The 18,597-nt window shown below is 47.7% G+C and overlaps 1 protein-coding gene across 1 annotated transcript; it reads right to left on the reverse strand.

Moving 5' to 3' along the window:
- Positions 1-13,230: 13,230 nt before the first annotated feature.
- OLIG3 (oligodendrocyte transcription factor 3) lies at positions 13,231-15,458 on the reverse strand. Its single transcript, XM_035712433.2, has one exon. The coding sequence runs from the start codon at positions 15,237-15,239 to the stop codon at positions 14,421-14,423; it is 819 nt and encodes a 272-aa protein (XP_035568326.1). The 5' UTR covers positions 15,240-15,458; the 3' UTR covers positions 13,231-14,420.
- Positions 15,459-18,597: the final 3,139 nt, after the last annotated feature.

Genomic DNA, 18,597 nt, shown 5'->3' on the forward strand with positions numbered 1-18,597 from the left:
ATGCTTAAATGAGTTAATAGCTGTGAAACATGTAGGTGAATGTGTGGCGCATAGCAAACATTGTGTGTGCAACCTATTTAGTATTGTAGTAGAAACGTAGTTAATATAAGTGGGAAAAGATGAGGGAATGGATTGAAGTGCTTCTTGGTCACTGGCTCTACTTACCTATGCAGCACCGTATCTGCTGTAACCCCACTCACAAAGAGGAATTCTGTACTCCAACTACATCAAAACGTCTCTCAAATCCCCTCCTCTGTATCTGGATGTTTTTCTGCTGTTGCCTGTTGCCTCACCTCTACATTTGACTAACAGTTTTGCTCAACATACCCACAGACAAGGTGAAATGCCCATGTGGATTGCTGTTGCATCCTCTATCATAGTGTTTAGCACACTATTTTGCCATTTGCTTGATTTTTTCCCCACTGGTCTGTAAGCTTTCTGTGTTTTAGCTACCCATCTTCCTTATCCCCTATTGTTCCCTCAGAACCGAGCATGGTACCCAGAGCAGGGCAATGTTTACTGAATGAGAGAATGACGAAGGGGAAAAAAATGGCCAGGACAACTAATGATTCCCCGGAAACAAGACCTCATTATGGAGGCGATGGAAACCACTGGAAAGAATAGACAGGAAAAATCTTATGTAAGTTACCATCAACACGGCTACCAAGAAGGAGAGGGAGAAGCCAGGGAAACAGATTAAAAGAATATTCATGAAGATGTAGGACAGCTTTTAGGAGCACCAATTTTGAAGTAAGACAGCACAAGCGTTCAAAATGCAGTTGTACCATGTATTATCTGGGCACCCTTTCCAGGTTACTTACCCTAACCCTTGCTTTCCTCCTCTGTAAAAAGGAGCTACTAATACTATCCTATCAGATTACTGAAAGAATGAATAGAATAGCAATGCACGTTATTCATGTAAAGGCAACTGCTATTAACAAAACACACAGAAAATGGAGCAGTTGGGGTTAATAAGGAGACTCTTTCCTCTTAATTTTTTCTGATTAAGTTATAAAGTTGTTGGGTTTTTTTTCCAACCCCTAAAAGTACCTGGAAGCATATGTGGTAAGAGCCCTTATTCCAATGTAGCTACATTTTTAAAACAGAAATAAATGTATCTAGACTTAAAAATCAAATTCAGACTTTGTGGTATCATATGGTCATGACATCTCATAGTAGTCATCAAATGTAACTGCCCATAGAAAGCCTGGATTGCCTCTATAACATTTCTCATTCAATTGATTTGCAAAATGTTTTTTATGTACCTATGTGCTCCAGACACTGGGTCCTGCCTTACAGGTTCACATCCCAGTGGGAGAGAGAGAGCTAAGCAAATGGCTCCAGGTGGTGGGTATTGGGAAGGGAAATGCACTGGGTTCTAGGAACACATGGGAGGGGGAACTATCACTGGTCCAGTTTCCACAGGGAAGCAAGAATAAGCTGGGAAGTGAAGATTGGATAGGAAGGCTAGGTAATGAGGCACTAAAGCGGAAACAAGTGTTCTAGGCAATGTGGTTTGAAACATTTCTATTTCACTTTGAATCCATCTATAAAATGTTCTTTCAGGATGAGCACACTGTATAGTCAGTGTGTAATAATGTAGAATTATAAAACGTAGAATATAATAATGAGCATTACTTCTATAGCTTTATAATTAAGGAGAATCTTGCTTATAAGCCCAGACTAACATGACACTAAACTTTCTCAATAGGGGACCAGAAGCTTGAGAATTCCTGCCTATGATTATTAACTTTGAGGTTGAGAAAAGAGAGTGAAAAAATAAGATTATTATAATAATTCCATGTACATGTATCTTTTCTTTTCTTTATCCTTACTCCACCACCTAAACAAACAGGTGATAAAAATTTTGTAATAATATTTGTACTGATTTTTTTAAAGATATAATTATTCTAGTCAACTTAGACTATATTCAGTTTGGAATCAAATAAGACCATCCTGTTAAAAATTTATCCCACCTGGATTTACTTTACTATATATTAAGACATATGGGGTGGCTGGCTGGCTCACTCAGTAGAGCATGTGACTCTTGATCTCGGGGTTATGAGTTTGAGCCTCATGTTGGGTGTAGATTACTTAAAAATAAAATCTTAAAAGGGCACCTGGGTGGCTCAGCTGGTTGAGCATTTGATTGCTGATTTTGGTCATAATCTCAGGATTGTGAGATTGCAATCTGCTTGAGACTCTCTCTCTCTCCCTCTGTCCTCCCCACCTCATGCTCTAAATTAATTAATTAATTAATTAAATCTTTAAAAAATGAAATAAAATCTCTTAAGAAAGATAATACTAAAAAAAAGAAAGATAATACTAAGTCATAGTAATAATGATACATTGGTAATAGCATAGAAATAGACTAATATACTGATGGCATAGAATAAAGGGTTCAGAAACAGACCCATGAATATATAGAAACTTGATATAGGAGAAGGATACCACTAGAAATCAATAGAGGAAGGGCAGATGTGTAGTATACAGTACTGAGAAAATTGGGGTATCATATACAGAAAAAAACCAAAATACAAAATTAAGGTATTAGTCTGGAAGAATATAATCATTATATCTAAAACTTTCAATATCTAAATTATACAAGAATTTTTTAAAACCAAAAAGACACTTTTCTTGATAGAAAAATGAGCAAATGATATTAGTTACATATCTTGGGAATATATATATATATATATATATATATATATATATGAATTCTTGAACAGATGCAAGAGGAGATATATATATTATATATACATATATGTTATATATATATGTATATATATATATAAATATATATAGCAGTATATGTGATATATGCCATGGACACAGTATGGAGTACTCAGCAGAAGCCAAAAGTAAGAAACACTACATACTTGCAACTCTTAGTTAAATAAATAAGTCCTAGACATCTAATACATAGTACAATGATTATAGACAAGAAAGCTGTATTATAAACATTAGATTTGCTAAGTGAGAGATCTTAATTGTTTTCAACATTAGAATAAATTACAATTATATGAGGTGATAGAGGTGTTAGTTAATGCTACAATGGCAATTGTATTGCCATATAACTGTAGCAAATCAATCTGTGTATACCTTAAACTAACACACGATGCTGTGTATCAAATATATCTCAATTTTAAAAATGGAGAGCAAGATGGATAGATCTTAAAACATAAAGCTGAGTGAGAAGAGAAGAGAAGAAACGGGAGAAGGGCTATAATACAATCCATATGTAATTAAAAATAGTTACACATATCAAATGCTGCTTATTTACAAGGATCCCTACATTTCAAACACATTAAAGATACAATCATATCTATATAGGGAGAGGAATAGATAATGCCCTTGTCTCAAACAATGATGATAGCGTGCCAATTCCTGAAGAATGTACTCATCACAGCCCTCTATTGGTTGACAATCTCCAGAAGTCTTTTGCACTTCTGCACATCTTGTGATCCAACACGCTGACAAACTTTGTTCTAGACCGTCTATTCAAGAGTGTTTATATAGAGAACATCCTTGGAAGATGGAGATAGTATCTCTCTCCAGAGCAGAGGGTAGATTTGTTTGCTGGCCAGAATTATACATGTCATAACACACTCCAGGATAAAAGCTGGGCAGGTTTACTAGAAACCCATTATAAAAGATCAGGGGTTTCTAAGCTCAAGGTTCCTCAGATGTAACACAATCCACTGCATCTGCAGCATCTGCCTCTGTCATCATGGGAACTAGGGACTGGGGAACCAATGTAAACATGATGTTCGTGACACTTGCTATACACTAAGAAATAAGATCCCTTGTTTCTGACCCAAGCATCTTTTGTTTTCCTCCAGCCTCCGGGAAACTGTGATAGTTTATTTTATCAGGTTGCAAGTAAGGAAGAATCTCAGAATTTGTGTCTCTAACAAGTTCCCAGATGATGGTGAGGTTGCTGGCCCTGGGATCCAATGCTGCTGCCCAGGGGACACCATTGGTCTAGATCTAATGCTACAATGCTACAGATCATACCAACTGTGTGACCCTGGGAGGGTTACTTTCTGTGCCTCAGTTTCTGCATCTGAAAATGTGGGAAGAGTAATAATAGCACCATCAGAGGCTTGCAGTGAGGATTAAATGAGTTAATGTGTTGATTATTTATAAACTGGCATATAACTGGCACATATTAAGAACTTTGTGTTTGCTCTAATTGCTAATATAAATATTTCCTTTAAGTTGACACAAACCACTAAAACATACAGAACATCAACCACAATACCCCTGTCACCTAGAGAGGCATGCTCAAGATAATGCTGCGTTTGAAAGTTAACATGTTTTGCAAAACCTTTGGTGCCGGAACAACCTTCCCTGTGCCTCATTTTCTGTAACATAATACAGGCTATGAGTAAGAATATTATTGGAGCATCGGTGCTTCCTGGAAGCTGTAACTTGCTGGAGAAGCAGGACAATGAGGAGGCTAGGGGAACGCAAACCCCATGCTCCCCTAAGCAATGAAGGACAAGTGGAAGCAGACAAAGAGTGGAGTGATGAGTTGGAGTGGAGAATAAAGTAGAGACTAGAATCAGAGACGGAGAAGGAAGCAGGAAGATGATGAGATCATTGAGAAACAAGAGAGAGGCGATGAGGAAGAAATGAGGAAATTGAAGAGGAAGACAGAGGAGGAAGAGAAAGTCACACACAAATCTTTCATCTCTTGGAAAAAAAGCAAACATGTTCCTTTTTCTAGAGTAGTGTCTTAATGACCTAAAGCCTATGTATTAAAGGGTCAGAATAATAGAAGTCACTCTTGATACTGTGTTAGCAGCGGAAATGTCTTCCGTTTTTTAAAGGTGGCCACCATGCTTCCTGCCTTACATGCCCCATTGAATGAATCCATTTCATCCCTGCTTGGCTGACTCTACATTCCATCTCTCACTTCCACTTTTTTCTTTCAAGTCTAAAGTGTAGAGAAACATCAAATGCTTCATTGAACCAATTCTAGTTTCAACAAACTCTAGAACATTCTTTTATACGTGATGGTATATATTTTAGATAAGTAACCTTCACATACAATTTCAAAGGAAGTTAATTATAGAAAAAGAAGAGTGGTCAAGTAGATAACTATAAGAAAAGCATCTCACCCCTCGCTGTCGAGTTAGATGAGGCTTAGGGTTTATACACGGAAAGCTCAGGGGAACAAAACTAGAGCAAAGCACTCTCCTATCCATCTCTACCTCCCTCCTCTCTGGCGATGAGTAAGAACCAGCTCTAAGACAAGTTAGCCTTTGACTGAAGTTTTAAATAAAATTGTTGTTTCCAAAAAAAAAAAAAAAAATTAAACATGTTCCAAAAAGTTTTTACTGTTAGTGATTTCCTTCAAATTACAATTCTTTTGTAAATTCTTTGTATTTAGACCTAACATTTACTATGAAAAATACAATGCATGTTCTTCACATTTTGTATTTAAAAACTTGTCCAAACCAATAATGATGAAAATTACTTGTCATAAACCATGTACTCTGTGTCCTGAAGAGAGCAAATATCTCAGTTAAGACTTTTGAAAACAGTGATCCACAGGTTAAGGAAATGTTGGAAAATCAAGGGCCTAAGGGTTAAAAAAAAAAAAAAACTTGCAAATCAAAATATCCTTTGGGGAGGAGCATTCATCTTGGAGTGCATTAATCTCTGCAAAGGAGAAAAAGAGAAATTAACCCAACTCTACATTACGTGGTCAGTCAGTATAATATCTAAAACTGTCCTTTATTCAATCTTGAAGTCTAATTTATTCATAATATAATTCTAGTAACAGTTAGAAACAAATTGATTGCCTCCTCCACTTCTAGTATTCCTCAGGGCTGTTTAGCAAGAGCAATGGCTTCTGGTTTTCAGGCTTCTCTGTTACTTATACAGTACTGGGGGAAACCAGGATCCTGAAAACATCGATGAGGAGACATGCAAACATGGCCTTTTGTAAGGGTTTTATTGAAAGGAAAAACCCTATTTGGGCTACAGAGATCACTGGTTTCACCCTGTATCTGGATCCCATTTCTCATATAACTGGGATGAACAGCTAACCAGACAGAAAACCAAAAGTTCCACATTGACTGCAGTAAGCTGAATTGAAATGATTCATCTTTTCTTGAATCACTAGATTTTTATACTTTCCCAATGACAGAAAAGTGTGTGTTTGCCATGATTCTCTATGAAATACAATTATGGACACACACTGAATGCCAATCACCTTTGAGCTAAACTTCCCCATGCCCACGTGTTATATAGAATAGCTCACATACCACGTAGCTTCCAGTCAACTGTGTCAAGGAAGGCAGAGTTTGGCTTCCATTGATAAATGATCTTTAAGGGTCACTTCCATAAGACGTGATGGTACTTTTGGCTTCACAAACTCTATTATCGCTTAGTTCAGACAAAGCTAATTTTCAAAACAGGTCATATTCATATTTTGATCACTTTCACAAGCCATCTCTAGAGTTGCCGCATTTCATTTTTCTGCAGTGTTTTATTTAAACGGACCCATAAAGGTCAAATGTACATCAAATTGAAACCAGTACTTTCTCAATTAGTGTAGCAAATGTTTACATGTATTTACTTCCTTAAAGAGGCATGTTAAAAATAAAATTTTTGCCTTAACTATCTCTGTTGCCAAATTAACTGGATGATTATTCAGTTTTGCTTGGGCTCAAGTAGAGTTTTTAAACTTTTGTGTTTTAGAAACATATGTACTTGCATGATTAAGATATTCACCTTACAGATGTGAAAAGTCGTGGAGAGGGGCACCTAGGCGGCTCAGTCAGTTAAGCTTCTGCCTTTGGCTCAGGTCAAGATCCCTGAGTCCTGGGATGAAGTCCCGAGCCCCTCATTGGGCTCCCTGCTCAACAGGCAGGGAGGGAGAGCCTGCTTCTCTCTCTCCCTCTGCCTGCTACTCCCCGTGCACTCTCTCTCTCTGTCAAATAAATAAAATCTTTTAAAAAATCATGGAGTATAACAACCCAAATCTATCTCCTATATATTTTGATTCTCTACTTTGTTATTTACTATGATACTCAAATTTGTCTTCTCAGGTTTAAATGATTAACAGAGGAGCAACCAGAAAAGATGACCAAACCAAAATGTATTGCATGATGAAACAAACTGTAATTAGTGCAAAAAACAAAACAAAACAAAACAAAAAAAAAACAAAACAATAAAACAAAAAACCCACAACAGATTAGACAAAAGAAGTACAGTCAGAGTCTCAAAAAAGAGTAACTAGTGAGACACAGGAAGATAAGGGACAGAAAAATCATACAAGCTCTTTTTTTTAACTTTTGTCCAGGAACCCCTGGCCTCAAGCTTTAAAGATTACCGGAAACCCCAAAGCGCTCCCTCTGGTCTTCTCTGAGACTCCAGCAAAGATTCAACAATTGTACGCTGAATCTTTGTGTTCTAGGTAGGATTATTTATCAGGGATTTTGTTTTGTCTGGGTTTTCAATGGCTCAGCCCCAGCTGTACATTTGGGGACAGAGCACAGCTTCAATCAACAGAGGGTTTGTAGCAATCCTTTGGGAAGCTTCCCTCCCCCTGCAGGGATGGAGTAATTAACAGACCATTAAGTCAATTCTGCTTTATTGAGGGGGACACTGTGCAGGTCATTTCTTTGAAAACTTTTGTTCTTGAAGGAAATTACAGGATTGTTTTATGTTTAGAACACAGCCTGGTGAACTCCGGAGTCGAGAGGCAAGCTTCTGTGGTTCAGGGACCCACGGAGACAGGAAGATAATGACTCTAATCCCATTAAAAAAAGATTTCTCCCAACCTTGCACACCCCCCCCCCCACCCTCCGCTTTTACTTTTTCTTTTAAAAAACAGTTAAAAGAAAAACGATTTGCTCATTTGGTAATAACTAATGGAGACATGAATTATGGAGATGCCCCAGACTGAAGTTTATCTCAGTGTCAATAAATCTCTAAACAACCGCGATGAAAATAAGTACTGCCACCATTGCTTCTTTTTATTTCCATATTAATCAAAGGCATCTGCTCCTGTCCTATCTGGTACCCGGCAGGGGCAGCGAGTATTCTAGCATCTGAAAAAGCCTCTAGGAGGACGTTCGCAGCACTTGTGTTTTGTGTGGCCAGGGGAGTTTTTACCACCGTATTTCTGGGAACCTGTGTTTCCCCCTAGGCTCTGAGGGCCTTGAAGTGGGGCCATTGCTTATGCATTTGAATGTGATACTTCTCTTGCTGTCGTGTTCTCGACATTTTCCTCGGCTGGCTGTCCCTGACAGTGCATGGCACATGGAAAGCACCCAGAGAGTGAGTGTTCAGTGCAGAAGGGGAGAAAACTCCAAATAAAATAACGAGAGGGTGCTGGGGTGCGCGAAAATGCCATATGTTTACATTTGGATTCAAAGGATGAGCTGAATCTCCTGGTCCATTCCAGAAGCAGCCAAGTGGGTGGGGGTGAAGGGGCAGCTGAATAGCCAGGAGAAGACAGTCTCCACCAAATGTGCTTGCTACAATCTCTGTTTCCTGGCTCGCAGTTAAGGAGTCAGCCTGTGGCAGGAATGGTTTCCCTGCACCAAGGTTCTGCAGTATGCGGAGAGGGGCTCCTCTCTCAACCGGGCTTCTAGAGTTTTCCAGGCCCAAGGGAGATGAAGAATGCTTGAGATGCTAAATCTGGCACCACGTAAATTGTGGCTCCCCAGATCAGATCAGACCTCTGCTCCTGCACTCTCCCAGTCGTTGTCGGAAAGCTGGTCCGGGACTAAGTTAGGGCCGGACAGAGCCCCAAGACTTTGGGAAGAACAGCAACTCCAAGTGACCTCACAGAGCCATAGGCCCTGTCCCCTCCCTGCCGTCCTGGGGAGCGAGTAACCCAACCATTCTGCATCCACCAGAAGCCTAGGACACCTCAGCAACACCCAGGCCTGAGCTTTGAGCGCAAAGGGTCTGCGTTCCCCCCCATCCCCGGGGCTTCAGCCCTCAAATCCCAGCTCCCGTGCGCCCGCTCCCCTGTGGAACTTTCTTTCCCGAGCGCTGGTAGCGGGGACGGAGTTCACTTTGGTGCAGGGGCCGGGGACTGGGACGGAGCTCGGATCGCAAGCAGGGGCTCTGTGCCGGGGTCCTGGCCCGGGTCTGCGGCGTAGAGCGAGGCGGCCGCTGCTCCGCGAGGTGCCCGCGAGGGAAGGTGCTGGTGGAGGCGCAGCAGCCGGGGCCACCCGGGCAGACCCCGACCGTATCTCCAACTTTACAAAATGATCAGCGCAGGGCTGGGCTCGGGGGCGGAGGGAACAGAGAGGAAAAAGCGCACCTGCAGCTCTCCGCCCCAGTCTGGATTTGTTGTTATTAGGTTTTTCTCCCTCCCGATTTCCATAAATGCCTCGGTATTTGGGGACTCTTGCGAGGGTCGGCGCCGTCTGGGTTGGGCCTAGCTCGGTGACGTCCCTCCCCCGGTTTATCTTTCTTACGTTACCTGCTCCCCGCCTCTCTGGGCCTGCGGGGGAGGTCGGGGCGCGGGGACCGTCCCTTCCCAGAGGACGCTGCTCCAGCCTGGGGACCCCCGGCTCGCGCGGAGCTGGAGTCTCGGCGCCGACCCCTCCGCGTTAGGCCCCAGAACCGCGACAAAGCGCGGGGCTAGTCCCTGCAGCGCGGGCCCCGGACGCGGGCGGGACTCCGGGTCCCCGCCGCCAGGTGCTGGAGCGCGGAGGGGGCGCGCCCCGGGCGGGGGGTCAGCACAGCTCGCTCCGCCGCCGCGTCCCCTGAGCCCACCCTCTCCCGCCTCCCCCCCGGCCCCGCGACCTCCGCGCCCCAGGAAAGAGTTCACTGAAGACCGACACCCAACTAAAAAGCGGTCCCGCAGACCCGAGCCTTCGGGTTTGGGCTCCTCTCGGCCACTTGTAAGGGAAATGGGTACACGAGCGGCTCAGAGACTGCGAGGGGGAGAGAGGGACACTCCTTCGCCTGCCAGTTTGCCGAGAGGCAGGCGGAAGATGGGGCGCATCCCGTTTCAGCAGGGTCCCCCCCTTTGGCCCTGGTCTCCCCGAGGACACTTCCAGCGCCACCTCTTCTGGCCCGAGGGGCCCAGGCCGTGCGGGGCCCAGCGACCCCGGAGCCGCCCACATCCCGAGCGGCCTCGGTGGGCTCCGCGCCCCGACACCCCTCCCCGCCCCCCCACTCCTCCTTCTCGCTCCGGCCGGAGCCGCGGGCGTCGGGCGGCCTCGGGGCTCGGGACGAGGAGGCTCCCGGGGGGGCAGGTGGCGGGACTGGGACGCCGCGAGCCAGGGCCTAACTCCTGCAGCCCTTTGGGTCCCGCAGGAGCCCCCGAGGGGGCGGGTTAGGCAGAGCCGCGGCGGGGCGCCCTCGAGGTCACCCACACGTCGCCGTGCCCAGCCCGCAGGCCTGTCCCCAGCGCCGGGGGCGGCAGAGGGGCGGGAGCGAGCGGCCGGGAGGGCGGGGAGCCGACCCCCGGGTGCCGAGGCTTGGGAGCCCACCCTTCGACGGGCGTCGGGAGGAGGAGAGTGAGGAGAGTGGGGCCCCCGGGGCCCCCCGACGGGACGTGGGACGTGGGACGTGGAAAGGGCAGTCAGATAGTGTCCGCTGAGGGAGATGCTCAGAGAATCCGGGTTTTTGCAATTTCCGGTAAAGGTATCCGTGGAGATCGCGAAACTTCGCTCGTTCAGGCGCTTGGGAAAAAAGAACAGGTGTGACGAGACCCAAGTCCTCCTCCCGTAGGAGTCAGGAAACCTTGGACACCGTGGGCGCCGGCCCCCTCGGCCGCCTCTCCTGTCCCTCTCGAGAGAGTGTCAAGGTCCCGGAACCTCGCGCAGGGACGCGAGGTCCCCAGCACGCACCTCCCGCGCGCAGCCAAAGCCGCCCCTTCCCCTTTCTAACGTGCACTGTCTCCCGCCCTTAAACTCCGGGCACCTGCCAAGGCGCCTCGAGGCGTCTAGGGCCAGCAGCCTTCTCAAGGCATCCCCGCCCACGAGGATTTCCCTCTTCTCTTAAATGTAAAGCAACGTTTCTTTTGTTTTTGTTTTTTGTTTTTTCTGGAATGAAGAAATCTCGTCGCGTGTCTAGATTGAATTAAAAACTGCCTTAAACTTGAGAACTTGCGAGAAAGTGGCAGATTTACAAGGGGAAAAGTTCGGCCAAGAACCATTCTCTCCTTCGAGGTCAGACCCTTTTGTTAAGGGGCGTCAGTAACTCGACAACTTAAGGGGAATTGCAAGTAAGGGTAGCTCGCAAAGTCACATCCCCAAGCGGGCCAGCCCCAACGGGGACAAAACCCGTCCCTGGAGGCCAGTGGCTGATGTTTCCTCCAAATAGATCAAGAAACCACATAACCTGGCTTCCAAATGATTTGTTTTCCCCCTTGAGTTCCTGTCCTGTTATTAAAGGAAGCCTTTCTTCCGGTCTCTAAGCCCAAGGGAGTTTTTGTAACCCAGAGAAGAGCTCAGCCTGGCTAAGGGAACTCCCCAATCCTGGAAGCAAGGTCTTTTTTCTGCTTCAGTTGGATAATTAAGTATAGAATTTCCTCACCTAGAGGTTCCTTTTAGTGCAGTTTCCCAGGAAAATGGACCTTACAGCTCTTTGATTTGATCACCGGATGCCTATAAAGGGATTCATCACAGCAGCACAACCTCAAAATTCACCACTCCCCTGGTGTAAGGAGTGTGGCTTTACTCCTTTCCAGAGCCCAACTTAATTAAGCTTCAGCTCTAGAGAGAGGTGAAGCCAAGGGTAGGGGCTCCAGTCTTTCCTCAAGACCAGGCCTTTGGAAACAGGATCCAAAGTAGCAAGTAACTCAGGGGAAAGTCGTTTTCCTGATTGATGAAACTTCTCCCTCCCCTCCCCTTTTTAAATAATAAACTCACCGGGAAAGGCTGGAGGGCTGCCTTGTGTTGGTTTCAAATAAATCCTCAACAGCTCTTTCCTCACTCAGAGAAATGAATCACCCTTGGGAAACAGACGATTATTCCCCCATTTGTCTGCCGAAAACCAGGGGAAATATGCACCCTCCACTGTAGACTCTCACTTTGGTCTTTCTCCCTGGCACTAGGGGAGTTTGAGGGAGTGGGGGCCGGAGATGGAGGAGGGTGAGTTAAATAGAACCAGGACCCACTGAGGTGCCCTCCAAAGGGCAAGCAATGGGGACCCCAGAGAGGAAAGGACAGATAATTCCTAGATCTGCTATCCGTGCCGGATCCTGGAGAGATAGCTCTAGTGCTCTGCAATGGAAACCACCAGCTTCCTCTTCTTGAAGAGAAGTATAAGCCTCAATCAGCTGATGGTGATGTTACATCTAATTCAGAGGCCAATTCAAGGGTTGGTATATTTCAATCAGATTTCCATTTTCCTTAATAAGAAATATGGGCTTGTTTTTCACAAGGAGGTGATTTCTTGTCCTGTGTAAACAGATAAACAAAACCTTCTTGCTGGATTACTTTTGCTCATACAAACTATTTTGAACTGTTACAGAATTGGGGGTGAGGGATGAAGAGAGAAAAGTAATTGGTTAAAACGACCCCTATCTTAGCCATCATTTATGTAGAAGATGCCCCCATGTATTCAGCCAATGAGACTTGCAATCTAACTAGGAAAGAAGGGTGAATTCCTTTTATAAATCTTTGAGATGCTGGGACTTTAAGAGGTGGTTGTCCCCACCCTGAGCACACCTGACAAAGCAGAGTGGTCTTCCTTTTCTCTGTGGGTCCCACTGCCACTGGGGCAGGCAGGAGAGTGGATATTTGATTATTTTCTAGGGCCCCTTTTTGTTGACTTTAAAAACATACACTGGATTTTAACCTATTTATTTTTTTAAAGGCCACATGGTCAATTTAAAGTGAAAAGAATTTAACTTATTGCTACATTCCTGTCTGTTGTCAACACAACCCGCGCAGCGACCACTCTGCCTCTCATTTCCTGTCACTTTGGGTTTTCAGATTACTTAAAAAAAAAAAAAAAACTTAATTGCTGAGTTTATGAGCATCCAATTACTGCAGAGAAATAAGGAGCTCAAATATCACAAGACTACCAATGGGGCAATGCCCCCATTTGAAAGACATCTGGTTGTAATAATTAACACCAATGTATCTGACCTTTTTATCTGTGAATGACCAGAGAAAACTCTTTGTATCTGCCCACCCATCCAAATCTCTCACCCACTGCCAGATACACCTTACTGGGTCCACGTATTCTTTTTTACCCACTACCCCCATCTTCAAAAATTTTAGGCAAAGGCGAAGCCAGGATTTAAAGGTTCTTTTTTATTTGAAATCTCATCCAGAAACACTGGTTATTAATAAATATATCATAGTTATCAAGAATATATAAAAAATAAAGACAGGTATTGTCTTTGAGGCCCTAACAAAATATTTCAAGCAAATGTTCAGGAAAATAAAAAACGGCACCCCTCCCCAAACCACGATAACTTTTCAAAGCTGATGATAGAGAGAGCCAACCCCGCATGCAGAATCACTGAGCAAGTGGGGGATGGGGCAAGCTAGTAGAGGGAGCCCAAGCTCTGTCAATAGCTGGCCCCTAGAACAGCCTAGGGATGGAGTTTGGGAATGGAGTTCAGAGGGGGTGAGGGTGAGGGTAGGGCTGGGGGAAGAAGCGCTTGTGCGTGAGTTTGGGTCTTTGCACTCTGCCCCCCCTTTTTTTCATTTCATACAACCACAGACAGATATATGGATACTTCGGAGAATTCACTAATAAATCCTTGTTACAAGGAAAATGGCATCACGGCCTGCATAACATGTTTAGATAAGATTCATTTAGAAGCATGCATGCATTCTTTTGACCTACACTGCGTCTGAAGGAAAACCCACATAAGAGATGTCATGCCCTGGACCGGAGTTGAGATTCAAAACTTGGGTCTTGATCAATCTCTCTCTCTCTCTCTCTCTTCCTCTCCCTTTCCCTTTCTCTCATTGTCTCTAGAAAAACTGCTATGGAGAGGATAGTGACCATCGTAATTGCATCCATCTCAAGGAAATATTTACATTTGTTTTGCAAAAAAGGGATACTGTCTTTTCTCAGGTGAGAACGTAGAGCCAGAGAAAGCCCACTCTAAAGTCCCTTTGCAAGTTTTTAACCACACCGATCCCGTCTTTATACAACAAATGCAGTTTTGACAAGAGCATATGTAAGTGAGAAATACTGGCGCGGCATGGGGAAAAGAAGCATGCATGCAAAACACACGACGTCTGGTTTGAGTCCGCCTCCGTCACCACCTAGAAATCGCAGTTTGGTTCTGGTCCTTTCCCTCCCGGGGTCTACGGGGGTCCGAGATCTCTCACGCGGAGTGGGGGCCGCGACTCCGCGCTCACCCTCCCCGCCAACCGGGTGCGCAGCCACCCCCTTCCCTCCCGGCCCAGCGCCGCGGTCCCCCCCGCCTCTCTCCCCTCATCCTCGGCAGCCAGGCGGTCCGCTGCTCACTTGAGCAAGTCCTTCGACTCGGCCGACAGCCGAGCCATGTTGGCGGTGGAGAGGGCGGAAAGGTGCGGCGGCGGCGGCATCTGGCAGATGGTGCACGGGCAGGGCAGCCCGGCCCAGTGCTGGAAGCCGCTGCCCAGCTGCAGGGCCGGCGGCGTGGAGGGCGCCTTGAGCAGAGAGTGGGGAGGTCGAATGGTGCCGATGGCCGGCAGCGAGGCGGCGGACAGCGGCGACGAGGTGTTGCCGGACGAGAGCGCGCCGCCCAGGATGGGGTGCACCGGGTGCACGGCGTTGGCGGCGTGTGCTGGGTGGCCGGCGGAGTGGCCCACGGTCCCGCAGTGGAAGGCAGAGTGGTGGCCCCCGTAGATCTCGCCAACCAACCTCTTCATCTCCTCCAGGGAGCTGGTGAGCATGAGGATGTAGTTTCTGGCCAGCAGGAGAGTGGCGATCTTGGAGAGCTTGCGCACCGAGGGCCCGTGCGCGTAGGGCATGACCTCGCGCAGCCCGTCCATGGCTAGGTTGAGGTCGTGCATCCGCTTGCGCTCGCGGCCGTTGATCTTCAGCCGTAATTGCTGTAGGTCCTGCTCCGACAGCTGCTTCTTGATTTTGTACTTGCTACTCTCGCCCGTGGCCTTGGCGCCGGCCCGCGAGAGACTCTCCCCGGGCATCTTCTGCACCATGTCGCCCTGAGTGGAGGAGACCGAGTTGAGACGGCTCTCCTGGTGGTGGTGGTGGCGGTGGTGATGTTCCCTCAGATACATCTCATCCATGTCCGGCGATGAAGCTCTGCTGGAGACAGAGCTCGAATCAGAATTCATTTTATTACGGGGGATGCGGCCCTACCGTGGGGAGGCTTTAGGTGGGAAATTAAAGAAAATCTTGAATTAAAAAAAAAAAATCTGCACAGCCCAACGACCCACTTCTCAGCGACAAGACGTGAGAAGAAAAGCTGAAGCACTGCCTTTCCCCCTCCCCACTCCCTTCTCTCTGGCTCGGCTGTTTCCTGGACAGCGAGTTGGTGTATGCTTGCACTAACCTCACGCTGAAAAAGAGGGGCTTTTATAGAGCTGCGCCGGAGAAAAGAGACAAAAGGAACCCTCCTATCTATCCTGCGCTGGTTAGGATGACGTGCCATCATTCAGGGCGGTGCGCTTTGCTGTCCCATTTAGCAAGGATTCCTATTCATATTCATTGTGGGGCCGCCCTGGGACACCTCTGCTCAGAACCGCTAGGAGCCCCAAGGCACAAAACCCTCTGATTGACACACTCACCCCTCCAGCTCGCTCCTTCCTGATTTTTTTTTTTTAAACTTTGCTCCCCCTCCCCCACAATTTCCCTAACCAAATCACACCTAAGGAATCGATCGACCGGAAGGAGAGAGGGCCGGGCAGTTGTCGGAGATTCCTCAGGATTTGGAGAGAGGAATTGAAACATTCTCTTTTCTGCACAGCAACTCCCAAGTTTTGGGAAATGTGAGCCAAAGAAGTCCTATGGAACTGTTTCAAGGACAGAGATGCGGTTGGAGGGCAGGTTCCACGCGCCGGGGCCGGGGGGGGGGGGGGGGGGGGGACCGCGTGCCGATGTGCATTGTCTGAACTGGTTTGTATTAGGTTTCTTTTCCTAAACACCGACATCGTGTTCATTTTGTTTATTGGGCCCTTCTGATGTGGTTTCAATGGGATGTCCGTGTCTGGCGAAGGGTTTGCCTCCGACACAGTGTGGGGATGGGTCTCTTGTTTTTATTTTTGCTCTTTTTGTTTGTTTGTTTTTGGTCCCCTCGTTTAAATAAACAGATTACTGAAAGAATTTGCTTTGCACAATTCTTTAACTTCTCCCCGCCCCCCGGATCTGAGGCGGAAAAAAACCTAGAGGAAAACCAAAAAACCCAACCCTGGTGTTCCGAGAAGAGCAAGTTGAGAAAGGGAGGGGAGGAAAAGGAGCCGAGGGGGCAGGGAGAGCTTGGAGAGGTTCCCTAGAACTCCAGAGATTGTTCCTGCTGGGGCTCCCCCGCACCCCCAGAACCCGGCGCTCACGGAAGCTGGAGGGGCAGCTCCGCCGGGCGGCCTCGGGCCACTGTGCGGGCGCGCGGGGGGAGCATCGACAGCTCAGCGCCACCAGGCTGGGGCCGCCGGCTGGGGCCGCCGCACTCAGGCGGACCAGGGAAAGTGAGCGCTCAGGGTCGAATAAGAAACGACGAGTGTGTGTGCGTGTGCGTGTGTGTTCCGCAGCGAAGGGATCTGGAAAGCCCCTTAGGCGTGCGCGCCTGGGCACTGCAGTCAAGCGCACCGCGAATTCTGGGATAAAGGAGGCCCGGAGTTTGGAACCTTCGGTTCGGGTGCGGAGGCGGGTGCGGATCTTCCTTCCACCTTGCCGTGTTTTTGTCAGTCGGGACTAGCTAAGCGGTGTGAGGGGAGGGAAAGTAGAAACCCCTGGGAGCCCCAGCGCGGCCTCTGGAAGAGCCTGGGCACCGCCACGCTCTGGGCTCTGAGGAACCAGACGCAAATGCCAGGTTGTGGCTGCGTGGATGGAAAATTCGAGACCGGAACAATCCCGGAATCTGGGTCAGCTAGGGCCTCGGACTGCGCGGCGGTTAGTTCACTTCTCTAAGACTCTCGAAGTGGAGGAGGCCTCACTTCCATTGACACAAACGGAACGGTCAACCGAAGAGGGTGGTGTGCCCAGGCCCGGAGTCTGCACGCCCTGCGAGGCTGTGCCCCTTTGACCGTCTCTCCTCGAAAGCTGCGCTCGCAGTACCAGCCGGAGGGGGAGGCGCAGCATTGGAACTGATGCTGTTCTACACGGAACTTTGCTTCTCTGTTAGAAAAGAAAATGGCCAAGAGTCCCTCCTCAAGGCCAGGACTTCGGTGCCCTTGAAGATTGGACTCACACCTCCTATCCTCCTACTGTTTCCACCTCCGGAGAAGGAAAATTTATTAAAAGGAAGAATCCAAGAGATTGGATTGAATGAGGAAAGACTGATGTCCGAACGTACTTCTAATATCCAAGCCAAAGAAATGTTTCTTAATTCGCCAGATGCATGCATTTGTGCAACATCCCCCACCCCCCTCGAGCTGCGTCTGAGAAAAAGGGTTCCAGATCATCTGCATATGTTCGGAAACAGTCTCAGGTGCTGGAGGGAGGATGGGTGGAGAGGCGGGGTCCAGATCTGCGCTTCTCTGCTGCTCACGTCTTGCGGGCCCGGGGAGCCCCGGGAGCGCCACACGGAGGAATGCGGTTTCCCAGCTTTGGGCCAGCGCACAGGCCCGGCCCCGCCGTCCTCCTGTACCACCTTCCTGATCCTTGGGCATCCATCGACTTCGTTCTTTCTCACGTCCAAAATGAGAATGCTGTACCTCAGTTTTGATTTCAGGAAGTAAGCAAAGTCTAGTTTGAGCGAAGGATTGCAAATGAAGGAGTAGAAAAAAATCACGCTGCTAAAAGATATCTCACCTTAAAAGAAATCCCCATGTTCTCAGTGGACAATATGAAATAAGGTGTAAACTTTTCTCAAATTAATAGAGAAGGAGACAGGAAAAAAGGAAGAGGTCCTTGAAATGCGAGCGGAACAACTCACTTTTGGGGCTGGAAAGACAAACACCAGGGTTCTGGGAATCCAAACCAGAAGCCTCTCCCTCAGCCCCGCCCTTCCACCGAGTGGGGGACGCAGGCCACTGTGACCGGCTCCGAGAGGGTGCTGCGCCAGGTGGGGAAGGAGGGCCGCCTCTGCCTACGAGGACCAGACCCCTCCACCCTTAACAGATGTTCAGCTCCGGTAAAGCGAGGGTAGATCTGCTTGATGTGGCACATCTGCCGTGTCCAGGCCAAGGGCCCTCTGTCATAGTCCGGGACGGGACGCGACGCGCCCTCTCCTCCCTGCTTTCCTGCCAGGCCTCTCTACAGTGAGCGTGGGACAGTCCTTGGTCCCGGGCCCCATCAGGGAAGCTCTTCCGGGCCTACTTGCAGGGGCCCAGACGCCCCTAAGGAAGCTTGTTCCCCACTCCGTACCTCTTGCAGGAACCAACAATGAGAACAGGGAGGAGGAAAGGAGCCACAACTTTGCTCTCCATGAAATGGGTTGGTACTGACCGGAACCCAAAAGGCAGAGGCGCCCCATCCGCTGTGCAGGCGCTGCTCCCCCGCGCTCTGCTGGCGGAGTCGCTCTGGCCTCAAGGACCC

The sequence above is a fragment of the Canis lupus genome, chromosome 1, assembly GCF_003254725.2.
Source record: "Canis lupus dingo isolate Sandy chromosome 1, ASM325472v2, whole genome shotgun sequence".
In the NCBI taxonomy this organism is placed as follows: Eukaryota; Metazoa; Chordata; class Mammalia; order Carnivora; family Canidae; genus Canis; species Canis lupus.